Source organism: Trichoderma harzianum (assembly GCF_003025095.1).
Source record: "Trichoderma harzianum CBS 226.95 unplaced genomic scaffold M431scaffold_17, whole genome shotgun sequence".
Lineage (NCBI taxonomy): Eukaryota > Fungi > Ascomycota > Sordariomycetes > Hypocreales > Hypocreaceae > Trichoderma > Trichoderma harzianum.
Genome location: NW_020209265.1, coordinates 7,150 through 25,386, shown reverse-complemented (window position 1 = coordinate 25,386; position 18,237 = coordinate 7,150). Strand labels below are relative to the sequence as shown.

Genomic DNA, 18,237 nt, shown 5'->3' with positions numbered 1-18,237 from the left:
CGCCCATTTCGGAGGTTTGCTTCCACACGTGTGCACTAAGAGGCCCCGGAAAAGCGGCAACGCGCCGAAAGTCCGATCCATACAAGTAGTCTTTCATTCCGCAACTAATAATGCGTAATTATTCCGGCTACACCTCTAGCACCCCTTCGTTCTGCTAGTTCCTATTACTGCCCTACCAATGCTCACAAGAGCTTCCTAATGTGGGTTGTTCTAGGTTTATAGATTATAGTTCCACGACATACGATGACCTGCTGCCTGACCGTTACCTCTTCTAGCCTGATCCTTGTCGCGCTGGCATTCCTATTCCCCTGGCCTAGATGGATGAGTTCATCTACCCAATCAGAGATTAGATGATGGCAGCAAAGTATCTTTCCGTTAAAGGCATCTTTCCGTGAAAGGTATCTTTCCGTATTTCCGATGTTGCTTTTTCAGTTCCCTAAACGAAGCGCATAGAGATGTAAAGTATAACGGAGTGGTGAGCTTATGGTTTCTCTTGACTATAATTCCTAATAGTTTTCCCAGTTTCTCAGTAAATTATCTGCCTGATATATCGAGATCACTTAGCTTAATGGGTCTCATGATCTGCCGAGACTACAAGAAAGAGTGACGCTTCTCAACTTAAATACGATGGCAGTTGACTTTGAGCTTCTAAGCTACTTGAATAGCAAACCCCGTGATTGGAAGACGTGCTGCCGTGGCTGATAAATGCTTATAGATCAAACAAAATTACATTCGAACGAGCTTCCTATTCCAATACCTCAACACAGAAGACGTCGATGACTATCCAAGACGGTACATATAAATACATTTTCTTAACGCTTGGATCAGTATCACTCAGTGGCAGACAGTATACCTCATATAACACATGTATAGAGTAAATCTACAAGTGACTTGAGCGAATCAGAGCATCGCCTTCCGAGACTCTGTTAATCAAATCCTTCATCTCATCTATATGCTTCTCACAGATACCTCGAGGCGTTGTCTTATATTTTTTGCATAGCCGGGCAGCTGCCGCAACAGCAACGGCGTGTTGCCCTCCGTTGCCCATAAACTTTGTGTTTGATGAAGCAACGTGGGTTACGCTAATATGCTTCCCCGCCATCATCAGGTTGTCGATATTTGCAGAGTAGAGACAGCGAAACGGAATGTCGTAAGGCTTTCCATCCCGCTCATCCCATTCCCAGTCTTGAAGCCGGAAGTCATAGTCTTTGTTACCAGGGATATGGAGACAAAATGCTCCTTCGTTTTGCACAACGGCATCGGGAAACGTTTTGTGATTACGAACATCGTTTTCCGTAAGAACATAATCGCCCTTGTATCTCCTGAATTCTCCCTGTGCGGGCACAAAAGCAACCAAATCTAGCGCAAGATTGGCATACTTTTCGGGCTCAAACCTCTTGACATTGGAGAATGTGCCGTAAATGGCACGCAGGAGATGGTCACGAATAAGCTCTCCGTTCTTATATGGATCGAGGAATTGACCATATTCCCAATAGTGCGTCATTTCTTTCCGCATGCGTGGGCGAGATGTTGGGCCAACACCGTCTTCGATACGAGGACCCTGGCCGTTCTCCTCTCCATACTTGACAAGTTGGCCTGAGAGGTTGGAGAACTCTTTGGATACCGCTGTGGCCCAGGGAACGGCTGGAAAGGAAACTGGCGATGACGCCATTTTGGTACGAAAGAATAACGTGTTGCCGTGATGTGCCTGGTCACCTTGTAAAGGTGCCAGACTTTCGCCGTATTGGTCCCTAGACTCGCGTCCAAACAAGGTCTCTGCTCCTGTGTAGATTCCAAGAATGGCTTTTCCTGAAGAGTCTATAAAGGTGGATGCAGAGAGGCGAACTTCACGTCCGCTCCGAGCATCACGGGCATCGATTGAAGTAATCCTTCCTTTAGCGGTTGCTGCTGAATAAACTGTATACTCCGTAAAGACCGTTGCATTAGACTCGGCCTGGAGTATTTGAAGCGCAATTAGATCACCATTCTCACGACGCTCATAAATTTCATCGACAAGCCGACCGACTTTTCCTCGTGGGCGTAGTCCAATTTCTGGACTTGCGTTGCCACCCAAAAACGGACGATCGTGAACCAGGGCCACACGTTCGCCCAAACGTGCCGATGCTAGAGCAGCAGTGATGCCGGGCACTCCGCCTCCTACTACGATGACATCAAAGGTTCCTGCATCGACTGGCTCATTTGGAAGTCCCCTTAGCCGCCTTCTCCATAAGCGTTGTGCCTCATCTGCCGCCTCGGGAGGAGGAGCATCGGCGGTGCTGAAGAAAAGAGCGTCGCAGCGACCACAGAATCCGGTCAAGTCATGTAGCGCAAGCTTTAGTGAGCCAGAAGAAAGCTCTATCTGGCCTCCGGATTGCCAGCTCCAATCTTTATTATTCTCTCCAAAGGTTGTATCGAGGACACGTCCATTGATAGCAACGTTGAATCGCCCCGGATGGTGATCAGGAACCCAGTCCTTGGCACGAACCCATATATTGTAATTGCCGGATTGTGATACTTGGACTGTGGTTGTAGCATCAGTCACTGGTGTCCCGTTGCCATGAGCTAGAAGGTACGGTGACCCCATCTCCAGCTCGAATTGGGAATCCAAGACCCAGCCGCCGAAGTCGTCAAAGGACTCGGCCTCTACGAGGAACTCGTGATTTCCAGGGGCCATGGCTTGAGTAAAGGTAGCAATGGCAGCAGAGTAGATAATAAGTAAGGCTCGGTAGCCGAAATTTTATCAAGGATGTGAATCGATTACAGTGAGGTTTATAGACGAGACGATTGATTAATATCCGTTTGCTCAAAGCAAGTTATATACATCTCTCGGCCTCGGTTTACCTCCACATTATGAAATAGTAATCAAGAACCGAGTTTACTTTTTAAAGCCGGATTGTTACCGGAAGCGTCCCACAGCTGAAGAATAAGGCATCACACAAAGCGAATAGGAATGAAGTGTATGGAGTACCATGTGAGGTTAAAACGATGCCGGCATGGAAAATACTACGCCATTAGCTAATTTGAGTGACTAAGGCGGCAGATACTTCGGCAGCTGTGCTGTAATGGAGAACCTGGGGAGGTGGCAAAGGGGGAAGAAGGAATTGGCGATATGCCGTTGAACAACTTACCAAGGTAATTACCAGTGGGCTGTATACGTACAGCTGTATACAGAGTCCCATCAGTTTGTCACTAACAGTACTCTTGATTACATCATAATCATCTGATGTTCCTTATCCAATTGCGGTGGTTCAATCGAATTCGGAACTTGAGTGGTGAGAGGAAGATGCTCATTTGTTACCCTGTAGTCATCTAAATCGAGTGTCCGCCTAGCATATAGTAGACCAAAGGAGACAAAGGAAACGGAGACATGATGAACGTAGACTGATGTGAATTATAAGTGATCCGTTATAGGAAGAGAAATATATTAGATGAACCGATGCAGAGTCATTGCAATCAACTGCTGTATTCCGGATACCGCGGATGCCGAAATGCTGCGAGACACGGCGTCTTCAAAATGCCCAATGAGGAAAGAGTTGAAGATTGCTGTGCTGACTAATCCTAATTACATACGCACAGTTGGTGCGTAAAGAAAGATACTTTTGGCATGTACCTGCGCTGCGGTCCGATGAATCGCCGAGTCGCAAAAAACCACCCCGCCATTCATTCTGAGTGAGTCAATCTGCCCCGCGATAAAAGGACATTTTGGTAGGTTCGATAAAAAAAAGTTGGATAACAGGCGACACTTGCGAATTGCATCACCAACCACCGCAAACGAGAGAAATCAGAAGCATCAAACCAGGTACTTGAAGGAATTCACAAGGGGAAGCGCCATGGCCGCCGCAGACGCATCCGAGAAGCTCGCGCTCATCCGCGAGAATCTTGCCGAGATTCTGAACCCGGAGATTATCGAGAAGATCCTGGACGAGGGCCGCCATCCCAAGATTTACTGGGGTATGTTTGGATTGGATAGATGGGAGACGAGATGCTTAATGTGATTGCTAACAATTGACATTTCTCATTAGGCACCGCGACAACCGGCCGTCCTCACTGCGGCTACTTTGTTCCCGCCATCAAGATTGCCCAGTACCTCGCCGCCGGCTGCCATGTGACGATCCTCCTCGCCGATATCCACGGCTTCCTCGACAACCTCAAAGCGCCCATCGAGCTGGTTGAGCTGCGAGTCGAGTTCTACCGATTCGTCATCACCGCCATCTTCAAGGCTGTCGGCGTGTCGACCGAGAAGCTCAAGTTTGTGCAGGGCAGCTCGTACCAGAAGAGCCCCGAATACATCATGGACGTCTACAAGCTGTCGTCTGTCATCTCAGAGCACGATGCCAAGAGGGCCGGTGCTGAAGTGGTCAAGCAGACGGACAATGCGCCTCTGTCTGGTCTGCTTTACCCCATTCTCCAGGTAGGTGGTGGCGTCGTGGTCATGGCATTTATGTGTGGCGGATCTTTGTGCTGATTTAGTACGCTTGCAGGTTCTTGATGAGCAGTACCTGGATGTGGATGCTCAGTTTGGTGGTCTTGATCAGCGCAAACTGTTCATCGCCGCCAAGGACTGGCTGCCCAAGCTGGGATACAAGGAGGTGAGCCAACGAATTATCCGATCACTGCTCGCATCGAATTGTCTCTAATAAACATACTGTAGCGATGCCACTTGATGAACCCCATGGTTCCTGGCCTCAAGGGCGCCAAGATGAGCTCCAGTGACGAAGGTAAGGGACCCTCTAGTTGCATAACGAGAGCTCAAACGACTTGACACTGATACGTGATAAACAGACAGCAAAATCGACCTCTTGGATGCCCCCGATGTCGTCGCCAAGAAGATCCGCAAGGCCGTTGCCACCCCCAAGGTGGTTGAGGAGAATGGCATCCTGGCCTTTGTCGAATACGTTTTGCTGCCGGTAGCAGCTCTGCGTGGAAAGCGAGAGTTTGTCGTCGACCGCGAGAGAGATGGTCTGGAGCCATTGGTTTACAGCAGCATCGCTCAGATGCACGAAGATTACAGAAATGACGTGGTACGTATGAGTCGAACGATTTCCACTGTCGGTTTTTATAATCTGTACAATTACTGACCATTTCAATAGCTGTCACCACAAATTCTCAAGGCGGCCGTCACGAAATCACTAAACGAGCTGCTGGCCCCCATCCAGGCAGAGTTCCAATCGTCAAAAGAATGGCAGGAGATTGCCATCAAGGCCTACCCCCCACCAGCAAAGAAGGAGAAGAAGGTCAAGGACAAGGGCAGCCGCCACCCTGGAAACGCAAAAGCAAAAGAAGGGCAAATAGACGTCAAGGACCTGAAGGAGGCTGTAAACGAGGTCTAGGGGGTGACGATGTAAATACGGACAGTGGCATTCGCAATGGGAGCGGGCGCTTTGACAACAATCTTGACTGCGGCATAGACGAGCAGGGCGCAAACAAAATTCTAGAATACCCGATATATACGGAGTACATGCAGTTACGAATACATTTGGTCTTGATACCTGCTATCAATTCCTTTGCAGCCTTATTACGGGCGCCCTGTGTTGTGGTTTCCTCCCTCGACAGTAGGCTCTCGTCTCTTATAGCCACTATTGATCTTGGGGTTTTCCATGATGCTTCACCGACGACTCAGGGACCATGGTTGATCCATTGTGCCGTGAGACGACCCAATCTCGAAGTTTCGCGAAATTCCGGCATGTATGCGGAACATCAGAGTTTACGTAGTTTCTTTCTAAGTAATCCGTCCATTCTGTAGGTATTAAGGTCATGTCTCCGGAGCACATCAGCATTTGTCGAATATGATCGATACAATGTTCTAAATGGCAAGCAAACCCTGTTAGTGAATCATGCAATTCTTTAAACGCTACGGTTAAATCAGCTGCGCATACCTTGGTGGATGATTGTATTTGGATGCGTAGATGGTGGATAGTACTCCGGCCAAAATGATTGCCGCAGCCGGTTCTAATCACTACATTAGACTCCTTCAAATTGGCTGAGAAATATGGAATCCGGATAAAGTTAAGCGTACCAAGCAATGTAGAGCATGGAACATGTCAATTCTAGAACGATCAGTACAACTCGATAAATGTTCAGCTGTTAAAGAGCACATACCCTGCCATATAACCACCCACTTTGTCGTTCCAATATACATCCGAGGCACTTCCAAACGCCTCGATGGCTTCTTCAGCAGTGATTCGAAAATATCTTCCTACATCACAGTAAGCAATACTCATTATAAGAATTTAACCCAAATCGCATTTTTCTTTTTGACTTGCCAGCTGTGATTTCTTCCCATGCGTCGTCAATCTCGGGAGAAGGGGGCCCAGTGTATGTTGTTTTCCCTGGATTTGGTACGTGGAACGTGCCATTCTCCATAAAGACAGGAGCTCCAGTAAATGTCACTATCTCCAACTCAATCTCTGATGATGCGGACTCTATCATATCGGATGGTCAGTTTCTATAGCACTTCTATGCCGCATCAAGGTACGCACTGAAATCGGTTGGGCGAAGTAGAGAATATTCTTCAGATTGACAAGACTTGTCTCTGAGTTCATATTGAGCGAAAGAGATGGCCATAAATACCAAGGTCAGAATCCACGGTAAAGCTTGAAAAGGTAGTGATTGTGTCCATCGCCTTGAGCGTAAATGAACTTCTTCTAGCTCTATACCATCATCAATTTCGCTCTTCGTAGAATCTTCTATTGACGCTCTGCCCAAGGGCGCATAATCTTTCTCCAATAACGACATATTTTGTAATGAGCGTTTAATTCGCCACATTGTAGCCCTGTCGTAAAATTGCCGAATCAGTAAAAGAGTGATGACAATTTTTGATGTCCATTCAACATAACGCAGAAGTTCGAACAACCTGTATACTGGCTTGGGGATTGCTCCTTCGGAACATTAATCCTAGTGGGGGTGGAGATTCTGGTCCATATCGCCTCCAGGGCTCGAACCAACAGCATGTTACACTGAAGGAATTCAATACTACAAAAGGCCTGGGGAAATCAGGGTGGCCCGGCATCGTAATGCCGGCGGATATCCGGCATCTTGGTATCCGGCTAACTGCCAACGTGTGACTGACTACATCTCGTGCTTAGACTAGTGATACAGACTCTCAAACATGTTGGATCATTGAATAGCTTGGTAACAAAATCAGTCAAGTTTTCGCAGGATCATGCTCCAGAATTGATAAAGGTAGTTTCCTAAATTTAATGACGCATACTGCTTTCTCGTATTGTAGATGCTAACAGATGCTCTAAAGGGACTTTAAGGACGGTGTAAGTGGTTTCAGATGCAACGTATGGTCTGTTGTAGGTGCGACATCAGCTTCACATCTGTATAATGCATGCCAATCTCTAATGAATCAACATCTTTATCTATATTGCGATATGGATGTAGAACAGTTGTTTATCGACAAGACTGCCTACGCTGAATTCTAGGAAGATATACTTCTAAGCTGGGTAATTAGCGATGCCTATAGACTACACACTATCATGATGACCGTTATACCGCTTCACCTTTCACCTTTACGGTCGCCATCTCCTTCATCATCACCCTCATATCTCTTCACTTTCTCGCCCTTACGGCCACCATCCCCTTCGTCGTCACCTTCGTAACGCTTCACCTTTTCGCCTTTGCGGCCACCATCTCCTTCGTCATCACCCTCATACCGTTTCACTTTTTCTCCCTTACGACCACCATCTCCCTCGTCATCACCCTCGTAACGCTTTCTGAAGCTAGCCTCAACTACATCAATTGAGCGTCCAGCAAGATCCAAAGCACCTAGATATGTGTGCAAAAGTTAACACTGACTCAACTTCACGCATTATAGTGTCTACTTACCCCGGGCTGGGATAGCAACAGCGGCTGTGATATACGCTGTAGCCAGTAGGCCAACTATTGCTTTGGTGAATAACATAGCAGACTATAGTATTGATATGGTGTCCAAATTGATGTAAAGTTTAGATTCTTCAAGTTGGAAGATAGTAGCACTGCTGGTAGATAAGAAGAAAATGCACCAACCTTTTATACCTAATTCCAGCATGATTCGGATATGGGCTACTTCAGTACCTCTCAATATTGTTATAAGCCAATGGTCATACAAATAAAACTTATTCATCAACAGGTTGCTAAAATGCCTTCCGCCTTTTATGAAGTGGGTACATGAACGTTACAGCATTCGTGAGCGAGACAGCAACCTGTTGTCATGACTGAGCGATATCGCGCCTGATGACTTTTGCGCCTTATCGCATAGATAGCGGCACTTTTGTTTCTTCCTTCCTTTAACAGCCGATGAGGATCTTCACTCTGCTTCTACCTCAATCCTGAGCCGAAAGCAAAAGTTCGCCAGAAGACTTATGCATGTTGGCGCTAGTAAATACAAGTAGATCAAAGTATCACCAACAGCTTCTCTGCAATTAAGACGACATGTCAGAATTATATCGATGACGAATATTAAGGCAACAAAGACAAAAGTAAAATGTTGATTAGTGGGATAGAATCAACAAACTAGGCTTTCGTTTGTTTCCCATGTTGGTAAAAAGTATGCAAAAGTACGATGCTTCTATAGCAAGCGAGGTCTCATGGGATTGTGTACTCTATTTTTCTCAACCCTGAGATTGCCATAGTAAAAAAAAAGAAGAATATGGACAACGATATGGAGAGATTTGGCACTACTCGCCAAAAAGCCAAGTACTGTGCCTTCCATTTCTTTCAACACATCTATCGGGCAATGGTCAAGCTAGGCGTATTGCTTTTGCCAAGCTGGTTACAGTCCGATTCAACTTATCGCCCGACTTCTACAAAGAATATACACACAACAAGCTATCTAGATGGCTTAAGAGGTCTCATCTCTATCCTGATTTTTGTCCGCCATTTCTCTCTTCCGTGGCAAAAGCATATGGATTACGGCTATGGATATGAGAATTACTATGGAATACTTCGCTTGCCAATCTTACGCCTCATGTATGCTGGTCCATTGGTGCCCATGTTCTTCATTGTTTCCGGCTTTGTCCTCTCCTCTCTATCAAAACATTCAAGCTGTCTCAAGTAGCAGCATATGAGGCTCTTTTTCTGAGTTTGTCAAAGTCGACTTTTCGGAGAGCAATTCGTCTCTTTTCTCCACCTATTATTACAACCTTTTTTGTCATGGTACTTGCCCAGCTCGGGAGGTTTTCCTTTCCATATTCCGATATGCCGGGTAGGCGACCAGTTCATCCTGTAGTTCAGAGTTCATTTTGGCTTCAGTTTCTTCGCTGGACAAAGTTCGTGACTGATGAGCTGGTTAATCCATGGCGATGGGATGTCCCACGCCTAGAGTACGGCCCTCATCTCTGGACAATACCAATATCATACAAGGGATCATTGGTTGTGTTTCTTTTGTGCCTCATGCTCGCACGCGTGAGGCCGAATGTCCGATTGTGTATACTTTGCGGCCAAATGGCATATGCCATTATGCAAGGCCGCTGGGATATCGCACCTTTCTTGGCTGGGATGGTGTTATCCCAACTTAGTCTTTCTCGTTCAGCAGACACACTTCCCCAATCCAAAAACACCAAGAATCACCACTCTCTGGGTTATCTTGGAGACATATTGGATTTTCTATTGCTACTGTTGGGCCTATACATTGGATCGTTTCCCCGACACAACCAGGCAACAGACTGCGTCCTTGGCTATCAGTTTCTGTGCGCCATTACCCCCAATTATCGATACTGGCATGATATTGCTGCTTCTAACATTCTATGGGCACTATCTCGGCAAAGACACCTTCAAGTTCCTTTAAGCTCTGCTACAGCACAATACTTTGGTAATATATCTTTCTCCATGTACCTCATACATGAGCCAATATTACATATCTTTGGGTATTTTACTGTTCCGTTCTTCTGGCAATTTACCGGAACAGACTCAGTTTTCCACTATCAGCTTGGATTTGGGCTCGGTATGGTTGTAACCGGGTTGTCCTAATCTGGCTCTCTGACATATTCAAGACGGCCGTGGAGGATACATGTGAACGTTTCACTACTTGGGTAGAGAAGGCATGTTTTACTAGTACATCAATGTAACGAAGATTTAGAAGTGAAAGATATAAGTAGAAGACTATTATGTATCAAAAGGGTTGATGAGTTTACATATTTGAACCCCGAAGTTAAGTAAATTATCGCCACTGGCTCCTCACTCTTGGAACACTTGAGTCTCTCCTCTCCAATGCTCCCAGACATCAACATCTGGTAGATGAAGCTTGCCACCGGCATGGTATCGGTTTCTCGTCCACTCTCTCAGTTTGTCAAAATTCCGACAAGTATGAACAACATCTGAGTCGGCGTAGTTGCGCCCTGGGTTTGTGTAGTATCGAGTCCCGTGGGCGGTCATATCCCCGGCACACATGATATACTGGCGAATTTGATCGATGCAATGGCCTGCAAGTATACCAACTAAGATCAGCTCATTCCACTATAGTGCGGATATGGTGTGCAAAGGGGTGGATATACCTCTATGTTTCAATGCTGCTTCTTTGTGTTCGGGATCGATTGAATAATATTCAGGATAGTAATATTTTCGAAGGTTATCCTGAGTGGGTTAAACAGTTAGTCGTTGACATGGGACCAAGAACGGTGGGATTTCGTTAGTAGAAAAGAAGTACTTACTAGACAATGTAGAGTATGAAAGACGTCAAGTCCCACAGTGTACCCTCCTTTTCTATGATGCCAATGAATCTCATATTCGTCTGGCCAAAGCGCTCGTGCCTCGTCTTTTGTAATCATAAAGTCTCTCTCTATGACGCAAAGTAAGACTCAGGTCGTGAAGATTATAGGTAAACACTCACCTCCGGTGAGATTACGCCATGCGTCATCGACCGCGGGACTTGGTGGCCCTATGTAGTCGATTGGGGAAGGATTTGGGATAAAAGATTGGCCATTTTCGTCGTACTCTGCATTTCCGTGAAATCGAACGTGGTGATACTCAATCGACTCTCTCGCAGCGGCTTGTTCGCTTGAGTCAAAATCAGCGTGACTATATATTAAGTAAGAATACTCACGAAAATCAGACTGTTTCCATTCTGGAAACTAGGTAGGCTTTAGAACCCATGTGTACGCTATAAGGCTAAGTGAAATGAAAGCAAGCACTCCTGTACTTGCTATCCATGGTAGAAGTCGTTGTCTGGGATCCGATAAAGGCCTTGGAATAAAACGGTCAGATTCAGAAAGTAATTCCAATGATTCCTTTTCATCGTCCATTTTCTTCTTCTGAGATTGGCGGACTAGGTAAGGTGGTAGAATGGTCAGGTTGAGGTAGAGTAAGTCAAAGTCCCAACACTCTTTCACCAATTCTTTAAGAGTTTGTATGTTTAAAAAGACTATCTCTAGTTTTCACATAGCCTTGAATCCATACCTTCGCTTCTTTTCCCCGCTGGGGAAAATGCCGCAAGTTTGTGATCGTACACGAATATATGACCACACATGACAAATGTGACCTTGTTGTTGGTCGCACCCTGACTAGTGTAAACGTACTTTGGCCAACCAACATGCATTCACATGCATACGAGGACGAGGAGGATTTACTAGCGTCATCTAGATATATCCAAGTTACTAGAATGAGATAACTGCGGAACTTTTGTGCTGAGCCACACTCCGTACCTAGACTTAATTATAGAGTACTTTAATAATGTTAAAAAGCTTTGTATTATAAAGGTAATAAAAGTGCTAAATAAGGCTGAGTATAATTTAAATAACTTTTTTAAGTAGCTTATAGAATTAGAGGATTAGGACCTGCCTTAGGGTAATATAGAGTTAGAGATAATTTTACGAGATCTACAGCTGCGTATTAAGGACCAGAAGTACTAGTAGTTTAGTTACTTATTTGCTCTTAGGATTACAGTTACGCTAGTAACTTATGCTTATAGAAGTAACCTTTATTTTACTAGTAGCAGAAGCTATTTACAGAGTCATAGCTAATACTAAAATTATATATAATATTCTTTAATATATTATTTAAATATCCTAGAACCTTCCCTAATAGTACTTTTATCTTCTATAATTAAGATAAAAGGGGGGATCTTTATATAATTACGCTTTATATTTAAATTACGTATTTATGAAAAGGTATTATAAATTATAAAGTAGAAGGGGTTACTCCTTTTTAAGTATATAAAAAGTTATATATCCTATTTTCTATAGGCTGTTTTTCTTTCTTTAGTATTTTATATATAATATTTTTATTTATACGTAAAACTTTTTTATATTTTACTAAATCTTTTCTTTTACTTTATATAATTAATAAATATATATAATACTAGTTATTATATAGCTCCCGTTAAGCTTTAGGAGGGAAGATAATAACTAGGATAGTATAGATAAAGATAAATATAACCTGCTAACCCTTTAAGAAAGTAAGCTATATAATTCCTTTTATAAATTTAGTTAATAAAAATTATTTCCTTAGTTTTTAATAATATTATATCTCTGCGTTACTTTATATAAATAAAGAAATAGAAAGTATTATAAATTCGTTATATTAAAGCAGCCAGCTGTAAAAATAGGAAAATTTTTTTATTTATTAATATAGAACTTCCGGTAGAATTCATTTTAGGAATCTTACTATTAAATAAAGCTAAGAAGCTTATAAAGAAAATATTTTAGTTAAAATTTACAGTAACTTTACTTTTATATTAAGAGATAACCTTCTTAGAGACTAAATCTTTAGAAAATAAAGCTTTAGCGTATAAAATATATTATCTTAATATAGTAAGATATAAGGGTAGATATTTTTTACTATTTACTAATGTAGATTTTCTAATTAGGGTAATTAAAGAAAGTAAGTATTAGAATATTTTTAAAAAAATATTAATAAAGGATATTAGGTAAGATTTAGCAGAAGTATTATTTAAATAAATATCTATTACTTTATTTTATATTTTATTTTATTTAGGGAGTATAATATATATAATTACTAGTAAGGTAGATTAGTAAAGGAGTAAAAAAAGATAGTATATTATAATTTATATATTATTAAAAATTTAATATTTTTTATTTTTATTAATATTAATAATATAGTTAAATATATATATAAGTATATTTAAAGTATTAGAGTAATTACCTTAAGCTTATTAGAAAGATTTATTCTTAAAGGCTGACTTATATTAGCGATATATTACATTACTTTATTAAAATATAAAGTACTTGGCTGCTTAATATAGAAGTTTTTTAATAAGTTATAAACTAAATTCAACTGACGTATAAATAATTAAGTATTTTATATAATAGTAAGTGTATTTAGGCCTAATATCTAAGTTAATATTTTAGTATTTATTACTTATAGGTACTTAATACTTTATTTTATAGGTAGCTGCCTAATTAATAAAATACTAGTATTAGTTAAGATAGTAAAACTCTGTAGCTAAGCTAATTAAATTTACTTTATACTAGTTAAATATTAAAGCTACTTTAGAGTATAAGGTAAATTCCCTAATATAAATTTACTAAAGGTATTACTAATTAATTAATTTATTTATTTATTATAATTTATATAACTTACTGTATACTTTTATACTTTTTTTTTATTTTTAAGATAATTATAATATTATATACAGTTCCCTTTATATTATACTTATATACCTATATATCCTTAGCTAGTTTAGTTAACTATCTAATAGTTCCTATCTAACATAGTATCCTTAATTAATATATTATATATTACTATCTGTAATATTACTATCCACTATATTATTATCCGCTATATTATTATCCACTATATTATTATCCGCTATATTATTATCCACTATATTATTATCCGCTTAGGAATATTCTAGTTTATTAATTTTTTATATTTAAAATAGTTACTTTTATAATTATATAAATAATAAAGCTTACTATTACTAATTTATCCTTTATTAAAACTAAAATTATCTTTTATTAAATTCTTTAATTACTAATATATAAATACCTTTTTTAATAGTAGTTTTTAAATTAATACTTAGCTTAAGAGATAAAGTAATATATATATACGTAAGGATATACTTTATTTAGTATTTTTTATCTTTTACTTTACTTTTATTAAAGCTTTTATTATTAGTTTTTTTATAATTATATTTTAATACTACTTATTAAAAAACCTTTTATAATCTACCTTATAACTGTTTTATTAAAAAGTATTTAATAGTTAATTTAGTATACTTATTTATTAATTAGCTGTTTAAATACATAATGCTGCTGTATAATATATACCTTTAGGTCTTTTTTTATTTATTTTTTATTAATATATGTAGTACTAGGGTGTTATTTACTGGTTTTATTAGCTAGGCTGTGGAATTTTTAAGGTACGTACTTAGATATACGGTAAAATTTAATAAGCACTGTATATTCTTTAGTTTAATTTAGGTAGTTCCTTAAGGGATTTACTACGCTTATCTGTATAATATTAAGTACGTTACCTAGCTCTTACCCTAATTACCCCTGAGTATATGCTTAAGGGTAAGCTTATAGTAGTAATGCTTACCTTACTTACCCTATTAGCCAGGGTCCTGTAAGCCGAAGAAGCTCCGTCTGTAAATCTGTCGGAATGGCACAGTAATGCGATCATCTGCCCATTTGACTAATCTCTCAAAATTCGGGCACACCTGTCTTTGCCTCTCAACATGAATCGTCTTGTCATCGCTTGTGTCTCTTGATACCGGGTAAATGGATAAATCTGCATTACACATTATTTTCACTCTGAGCATTTCCAAACAGTGCTCAACGTGGTCCATAATGTCCATATGAGGGTTATTGAAAGCATGAATATCGCTATAATCATACTCATTCCGGTACGTGAACTGACGTACGAGGTTCTAAGATCATTAGCAGTTTCTCAGTAGTGTCGATTACAAACTGAATGCTCCATACCAAGCAGTGAATGTAATGGAAGCCTTCAACATAAGCTTGAATACCTCCACCGCCTGCCTCCGGCAGATGGTGCCAATCATGTTCTGTGCTGGATTTATGGAGTAGCGGAAGTTGTTCTTCTGGCAACCCGAATGATCCGACTAGAATAAAACGTCAGATGTAAGAGTGTAAATAGTAAGAGGGTGAAAGGGCTCACATTGCCAAAGACTGTCCCAGGCTTGTTCAAGAACGGATGTAGGATGCCCCATGTATATAAAATTTGAAGTCATTCGGATTCTCGGTCTGGCATCATATTCAAAGGCTTCCAACATTGGCGCTATTTATAGATGACATCAATTACGTTATTGTTGTTCCACTGATGTAGGGTCTATCATGAACACTTACACCACTCATGTAAATGTTTCACGCATCCTTCAAACGTAGGCTTTGACCTTAAACCGCCGATAGTTAACATTGCAGATAAACCAAGCAGTCCATACATGGCTATCTTCAAATAATCTGGTCGAATATTTTGCTTTGTATTCTCAGATGTACGGCCCGGATGATCTATAGGTGATAGAAATGGAACATGCTGCTCTTCATCCATCGCAATATTTTCCTCGGATATGTCCTTGTAAGCCATGGCCGTAAAACAAGTAGAAGCAAACGAGTAGAGGCAAATTTGAATAAGATTTGAATGTTTAAGAAAAAAAAATGGTATCAACCTTTTCACGATAAAAATTGACGAATATAACCGAGCCGTGGCCTGGGATAGCACCAGGCAGCCTTGGACATTTATACCCTCTGCCTGTCTCCACTGCGCTAAATAGTAGCTGGATTGCTTTCTGCATTCATCTTTTCCATTCTCTTTTACTGGTGCACAGTTGCTCTGAGAGCTCTAGACAAGTACTGTAAGCGTAGGCCATCTTACTCCACATCACTCGATGTTTTGCTCTTCCAGGTTCTACAATGGTTGCTTCTCAGTTATATTCATCTACATGATTCTTCCTACTATTTACAATTGCTACAACCAAAGGGTCGCACTACTTCCAGAACTTTTCCCCAGTCTCTGCACTGGTGTGTTGTCTCCCATCCGTCTACTGCTCTTCGGTGACCATCAGGATCAACTCGCGCTTTCTCAATCGTCATGTCTGCTGCACACATGATGGACTGACGCAGATAGTCAAAGCAATGCTCAACATGATTATCCACAGGATCATTCAATGCGACTTTGTTGAACAACGACGTATAATGTTTTCTGATCATCTTCTAGAAGAATAAAGTATGAGTGGCCATAGAATGTTGAGCATGCTATTAGTGTTGCTTACTAGGCAATGTAATTGATGAAAAGCTGACAACGGATACGACTGATAACCATTTGCTCTCTCAATTCCCGGTGGGAGATTATATCTCTTCGAATGTGATAAGAAAATTTCCCCATGGTGATCTACACCAATGAAGCTCTTCGTCAGCATTCCCACTGGTCACGGTGAACGCTTTGTGCTGCACACTGGGTATTACTCACTGACAAGTTCCCACGCGCGAGCTGACTCGGCGCTGGACACGTTCCAATAGAGATAATTTGGCTGGAACGTCACGGGTGTGCTGTATTTCACGATCATTATTAAACCGTTAGGTCAACTTGGCCAACAATGTTCGGGTTTCGCAAAGTGTTTAGCCGTTTGGGAGGATGAACTCATGTCGATTCTCTTCATGAAGTAGTAGTAGGAGCAATAGTGGTACACCCGTTGCAAAGATAATAATCGAAACCCACACAATACTCCTCCATCTGTAAGTAATTGTAGCATCAATAGTAGTCTTTTCGATGCTTTCTTCACAGTCCTGATCTTCTGTCAGGACAGGATTTGCATTGGAAATGCTGATATATCCACGCGACATAATACTTTGACCGTTGATTCGCAACAATTTTTTTTTTTAACCAGAATTTTGCACAGAGTATTGAAAACATAGTCGCCATCACTGGCCTAGGTGAGCAACGACCCTCCGAGGTTTATGGTGCTGATCAATACGTCGATGGATTGAGATCCTAACTTCGACTACCTAGGGTAAAATATTAGCCTTATAAAGCTTTATAAATTACTAACTTAAATATTAAGATAAAACTATATTCTAAATCCTAGAACTCCTTTTTAATTTTAAATAACTTTTTTTAAAAAAATACCTAAATCTTTACTATATACATCCTTATTTATTACTTATAAAGGTAGGGAGTATAAAGCTAGCGTTTTAATAATATTAACTAAATTAACATTAACACCTGCTTTAATAAGTATTTTAATATATTATATATTATAATTTTTAATAAAATATATTAATACTATTTTATTAAAACCGCCTCTTAAGTTTAGGTTAACTCCTAAATTAAGTAAAAGTCAGACTGTAGAAACTTTACTCTTATAAATAATATATATTAATATAATCTATCCTTCGCTATATAGGCGCTAATTAAAACAGGCTCCCTTATAAATAAGTTCCTAAATTAAGGTTCTTTAAAGGATTATAAACTCTCTTATATACTTTTTTAAAATATAAACTTCTGTATCTTTTATTTTAATACTTAATACGTATTATATTAATAAGCCTTCTATAAGCACTACACTAGCGTAAAATAAAGCTATAGCAGCTTTAAAATTTTAATTCTTATAAATAAACTCTAAAGGTATTTTTATAAAATTATAATAAATAATGTCTAAATATACTCCTAAGTTAAAAAAGTAAGCTATTATTTTATTTATAACTTCTTTATAATAAAATATTACGTAATATAACGCTATTATACCTTCTTTAATAGCTTAATTAAAATCCTTTTATTTATCTAAAGCTCTTTAATATATACCTATTTCCCTATATTCTACAGCCTAATACAGGGTTTTTAGTTTCTCCTAAATATAATCTTATTAATAAAGTAGTAGATTAGTAATAGAATATAATAATTTATATACTTTAGTAAGAATTATAAATTCTTTTTATTCTATAAATTTAACTAAAATAATAAAAATCTCTAGGGGGAACCTTAAGAAGCTTATTATATATAATTTAAAGGTCTATAGTATTTCTATAGTTATTTAAATAATAATTTAGTAGTCTTAGTTACTAATTTTTATTATACTTACTATTATTATTTTTATAAAGCAGATTCCTATTTTCTAAAATATAGCCTTTTTCTTATATATACCTTAGTACTTTATTAATATAAAGTAAGAATATAAATATATATTTACAGCAGAAAGTATTACCTTACTAAATTTTTAATACTAATTTAGTAAATATAGCTAATACTCTTAGTATATTTATTTTTTTAAAAAAGATCTAATAATAATTTTATAATACCCCTTAAATACTACTTAATATAAAATACTATTAATTAACCCTT

The 18,237-nt window shown here is 39.6% G+C and overlaps 7 protein-coding genes across 7 annotated transcripts; 2 read left to right on the top strand and 5 right to left on the bottom strand.

The window, feature by feature from the left end:
- Nucleotides 1-880: 880 nt before the first annotated feature.
- M431DRAFT_534667 (hypothetical protein) lies at nucleotides 881-2,674 on the bottom strand (the record flags this gene model as incomplete). The annotated part of the gene is made up of 1 exon (XM_024920928.1): nucleotides 881-2,674. One exon carries the CDS (start codon nucleotides 2,672-2,674, stop codon nucleotides 881-883), a length of 1,794 nt encoding a protein of 597 aa, XP_024769204.1.
- Nucleotides 2,675-3,830: 1,156 nt separating this feature from the next.
- On the top strand, nucleotides 3,831-5,330 carry M431DRAFT_500010 (hypothetical protein; the record flags this gene model as incomplete). The annotated part of the gene is made up of 6 exons (XM_024917878.1): nucleotides 3,831-3,951; nucleotides 4,023-4,411; nucleotides 4,482-4,589; nucleotides 4,652-4,718; nucleotides 4,783-5,021; nucleotides 5,091-5,330. 6 exons carry the CDS (start codon nucleotides 3,831-3,833, stop codon nucleotides 5,328-5,330), a joined length of 1,164 nt encoding a protein of 387 aa, XP_024769203.1.
- M431DRAFT_542653 (hypothetical protein) lies at nucleotides 5,090-6,765 on the bottom strand (the record flags this gene model as incomplete). Its single annotated transcript, XM_024921130.1, has 5 exons — nucleotides 5,090-5,821; nucleotides 5,877-5,949; nucleotides 6,017-6,047; nucleotides 6,100-6,196; nucleotides 6,480-6,765. 5 exons carry the CDS (start codon nucleotides 6,763-6,765, stop codon nucleotides 5,577-5,579), a joined length of 732 nt encoding a protein of 243 aa, XP_024769202.1. The 3' UTR covers nucleotides 5,090-5,576.
- Nucleotides 6,766-7,501: 736 nt separating this feature from the next.
- M431DRAFT_9818 (hypothetical protein) lies at nucleotides 7,502-7,906 on the bottom strand (the record flags this gene model as incomplete). Its single annotated transcript, XM_024925013.1, has 2 exons — nucleotides 7,502-7,770; nucleotides 7,831-7,906. 2 exons carry the CDS (start codon nucleotides 7,904-7,906, stop codon nucleotides 7,502-7,504), a joined length of 345 nt encoding a protein of 114 aa, XP_024769201.1.
- A 726-nt stretch (nucleotides 7,907-8,632) lies between these two features.
- On the top strand, nucleotides 8,633-9,951 carry M431DRAFT_500009 (hypothetical protein; the record flags this gene model as incomplete). Its single annotated transcript, XM_024917877.1, has 3 exons — nucleotides 8,633-8,754; nucleotides 8,812-8,998; nucleotides 9,028-9,951. 3 exons carry the CDS (start codon nucleotides 8,633-8,635, stop codon nucleotides 9,949-9,951), a joined length of 1,233 nt encoding a protein of 410 aa, XP_024769200.1.
- A 207-nt stretch (nucleotides 9,952-10,158) lies between these two features.
- On the bottom strand, nucleotides 10,159-11,130 carry M431DRAFT_9817 (hypothetical protein; the record flags this gene model as incomplete). Its single annotated transcript, XM_024925012.1, has 5 exons — nucleotides 10,159-10,403; nucleotides 10,476-10,554; nucleotides 10,632-10,759; nucleotides 10,811-10,998; nucleotides 11,120-11,130. The coding sequence occupies 5 exons, from the start codon at nucleotides 11,128-11,130 to the stop codon at nucleotides 10,159-10,161; spliced, it is 651 nt and encodes a 216-aa protein (XP_024769199.1).
- A 3,361-nt stretch (nucleotides 11,131-14,491) lies between these two features.
- Nucleotides 14,492-15,486, bottom strand: M431DRAFT_9816 (hypothetical protein; the record flags this gene model as incomplete). The annotated part of the gene is made up of 4 exons (XM_024925009.1): nucleotides 14,492-14,809; nucleotides 14,865-15,004; nucleotides 15,061-15,180; nucleotides 15,249-15,486. 4 exons carry the CDS (start codon nucleotides 15,484-15,486, stop codon nucleotides 14,492-14,494), a joined length of 816 nt encoding a protein of 271 aa, XP_024769198.1.
- Nucleotides 15,487-18,237: the final 2,751 nt, after the last annotated feature.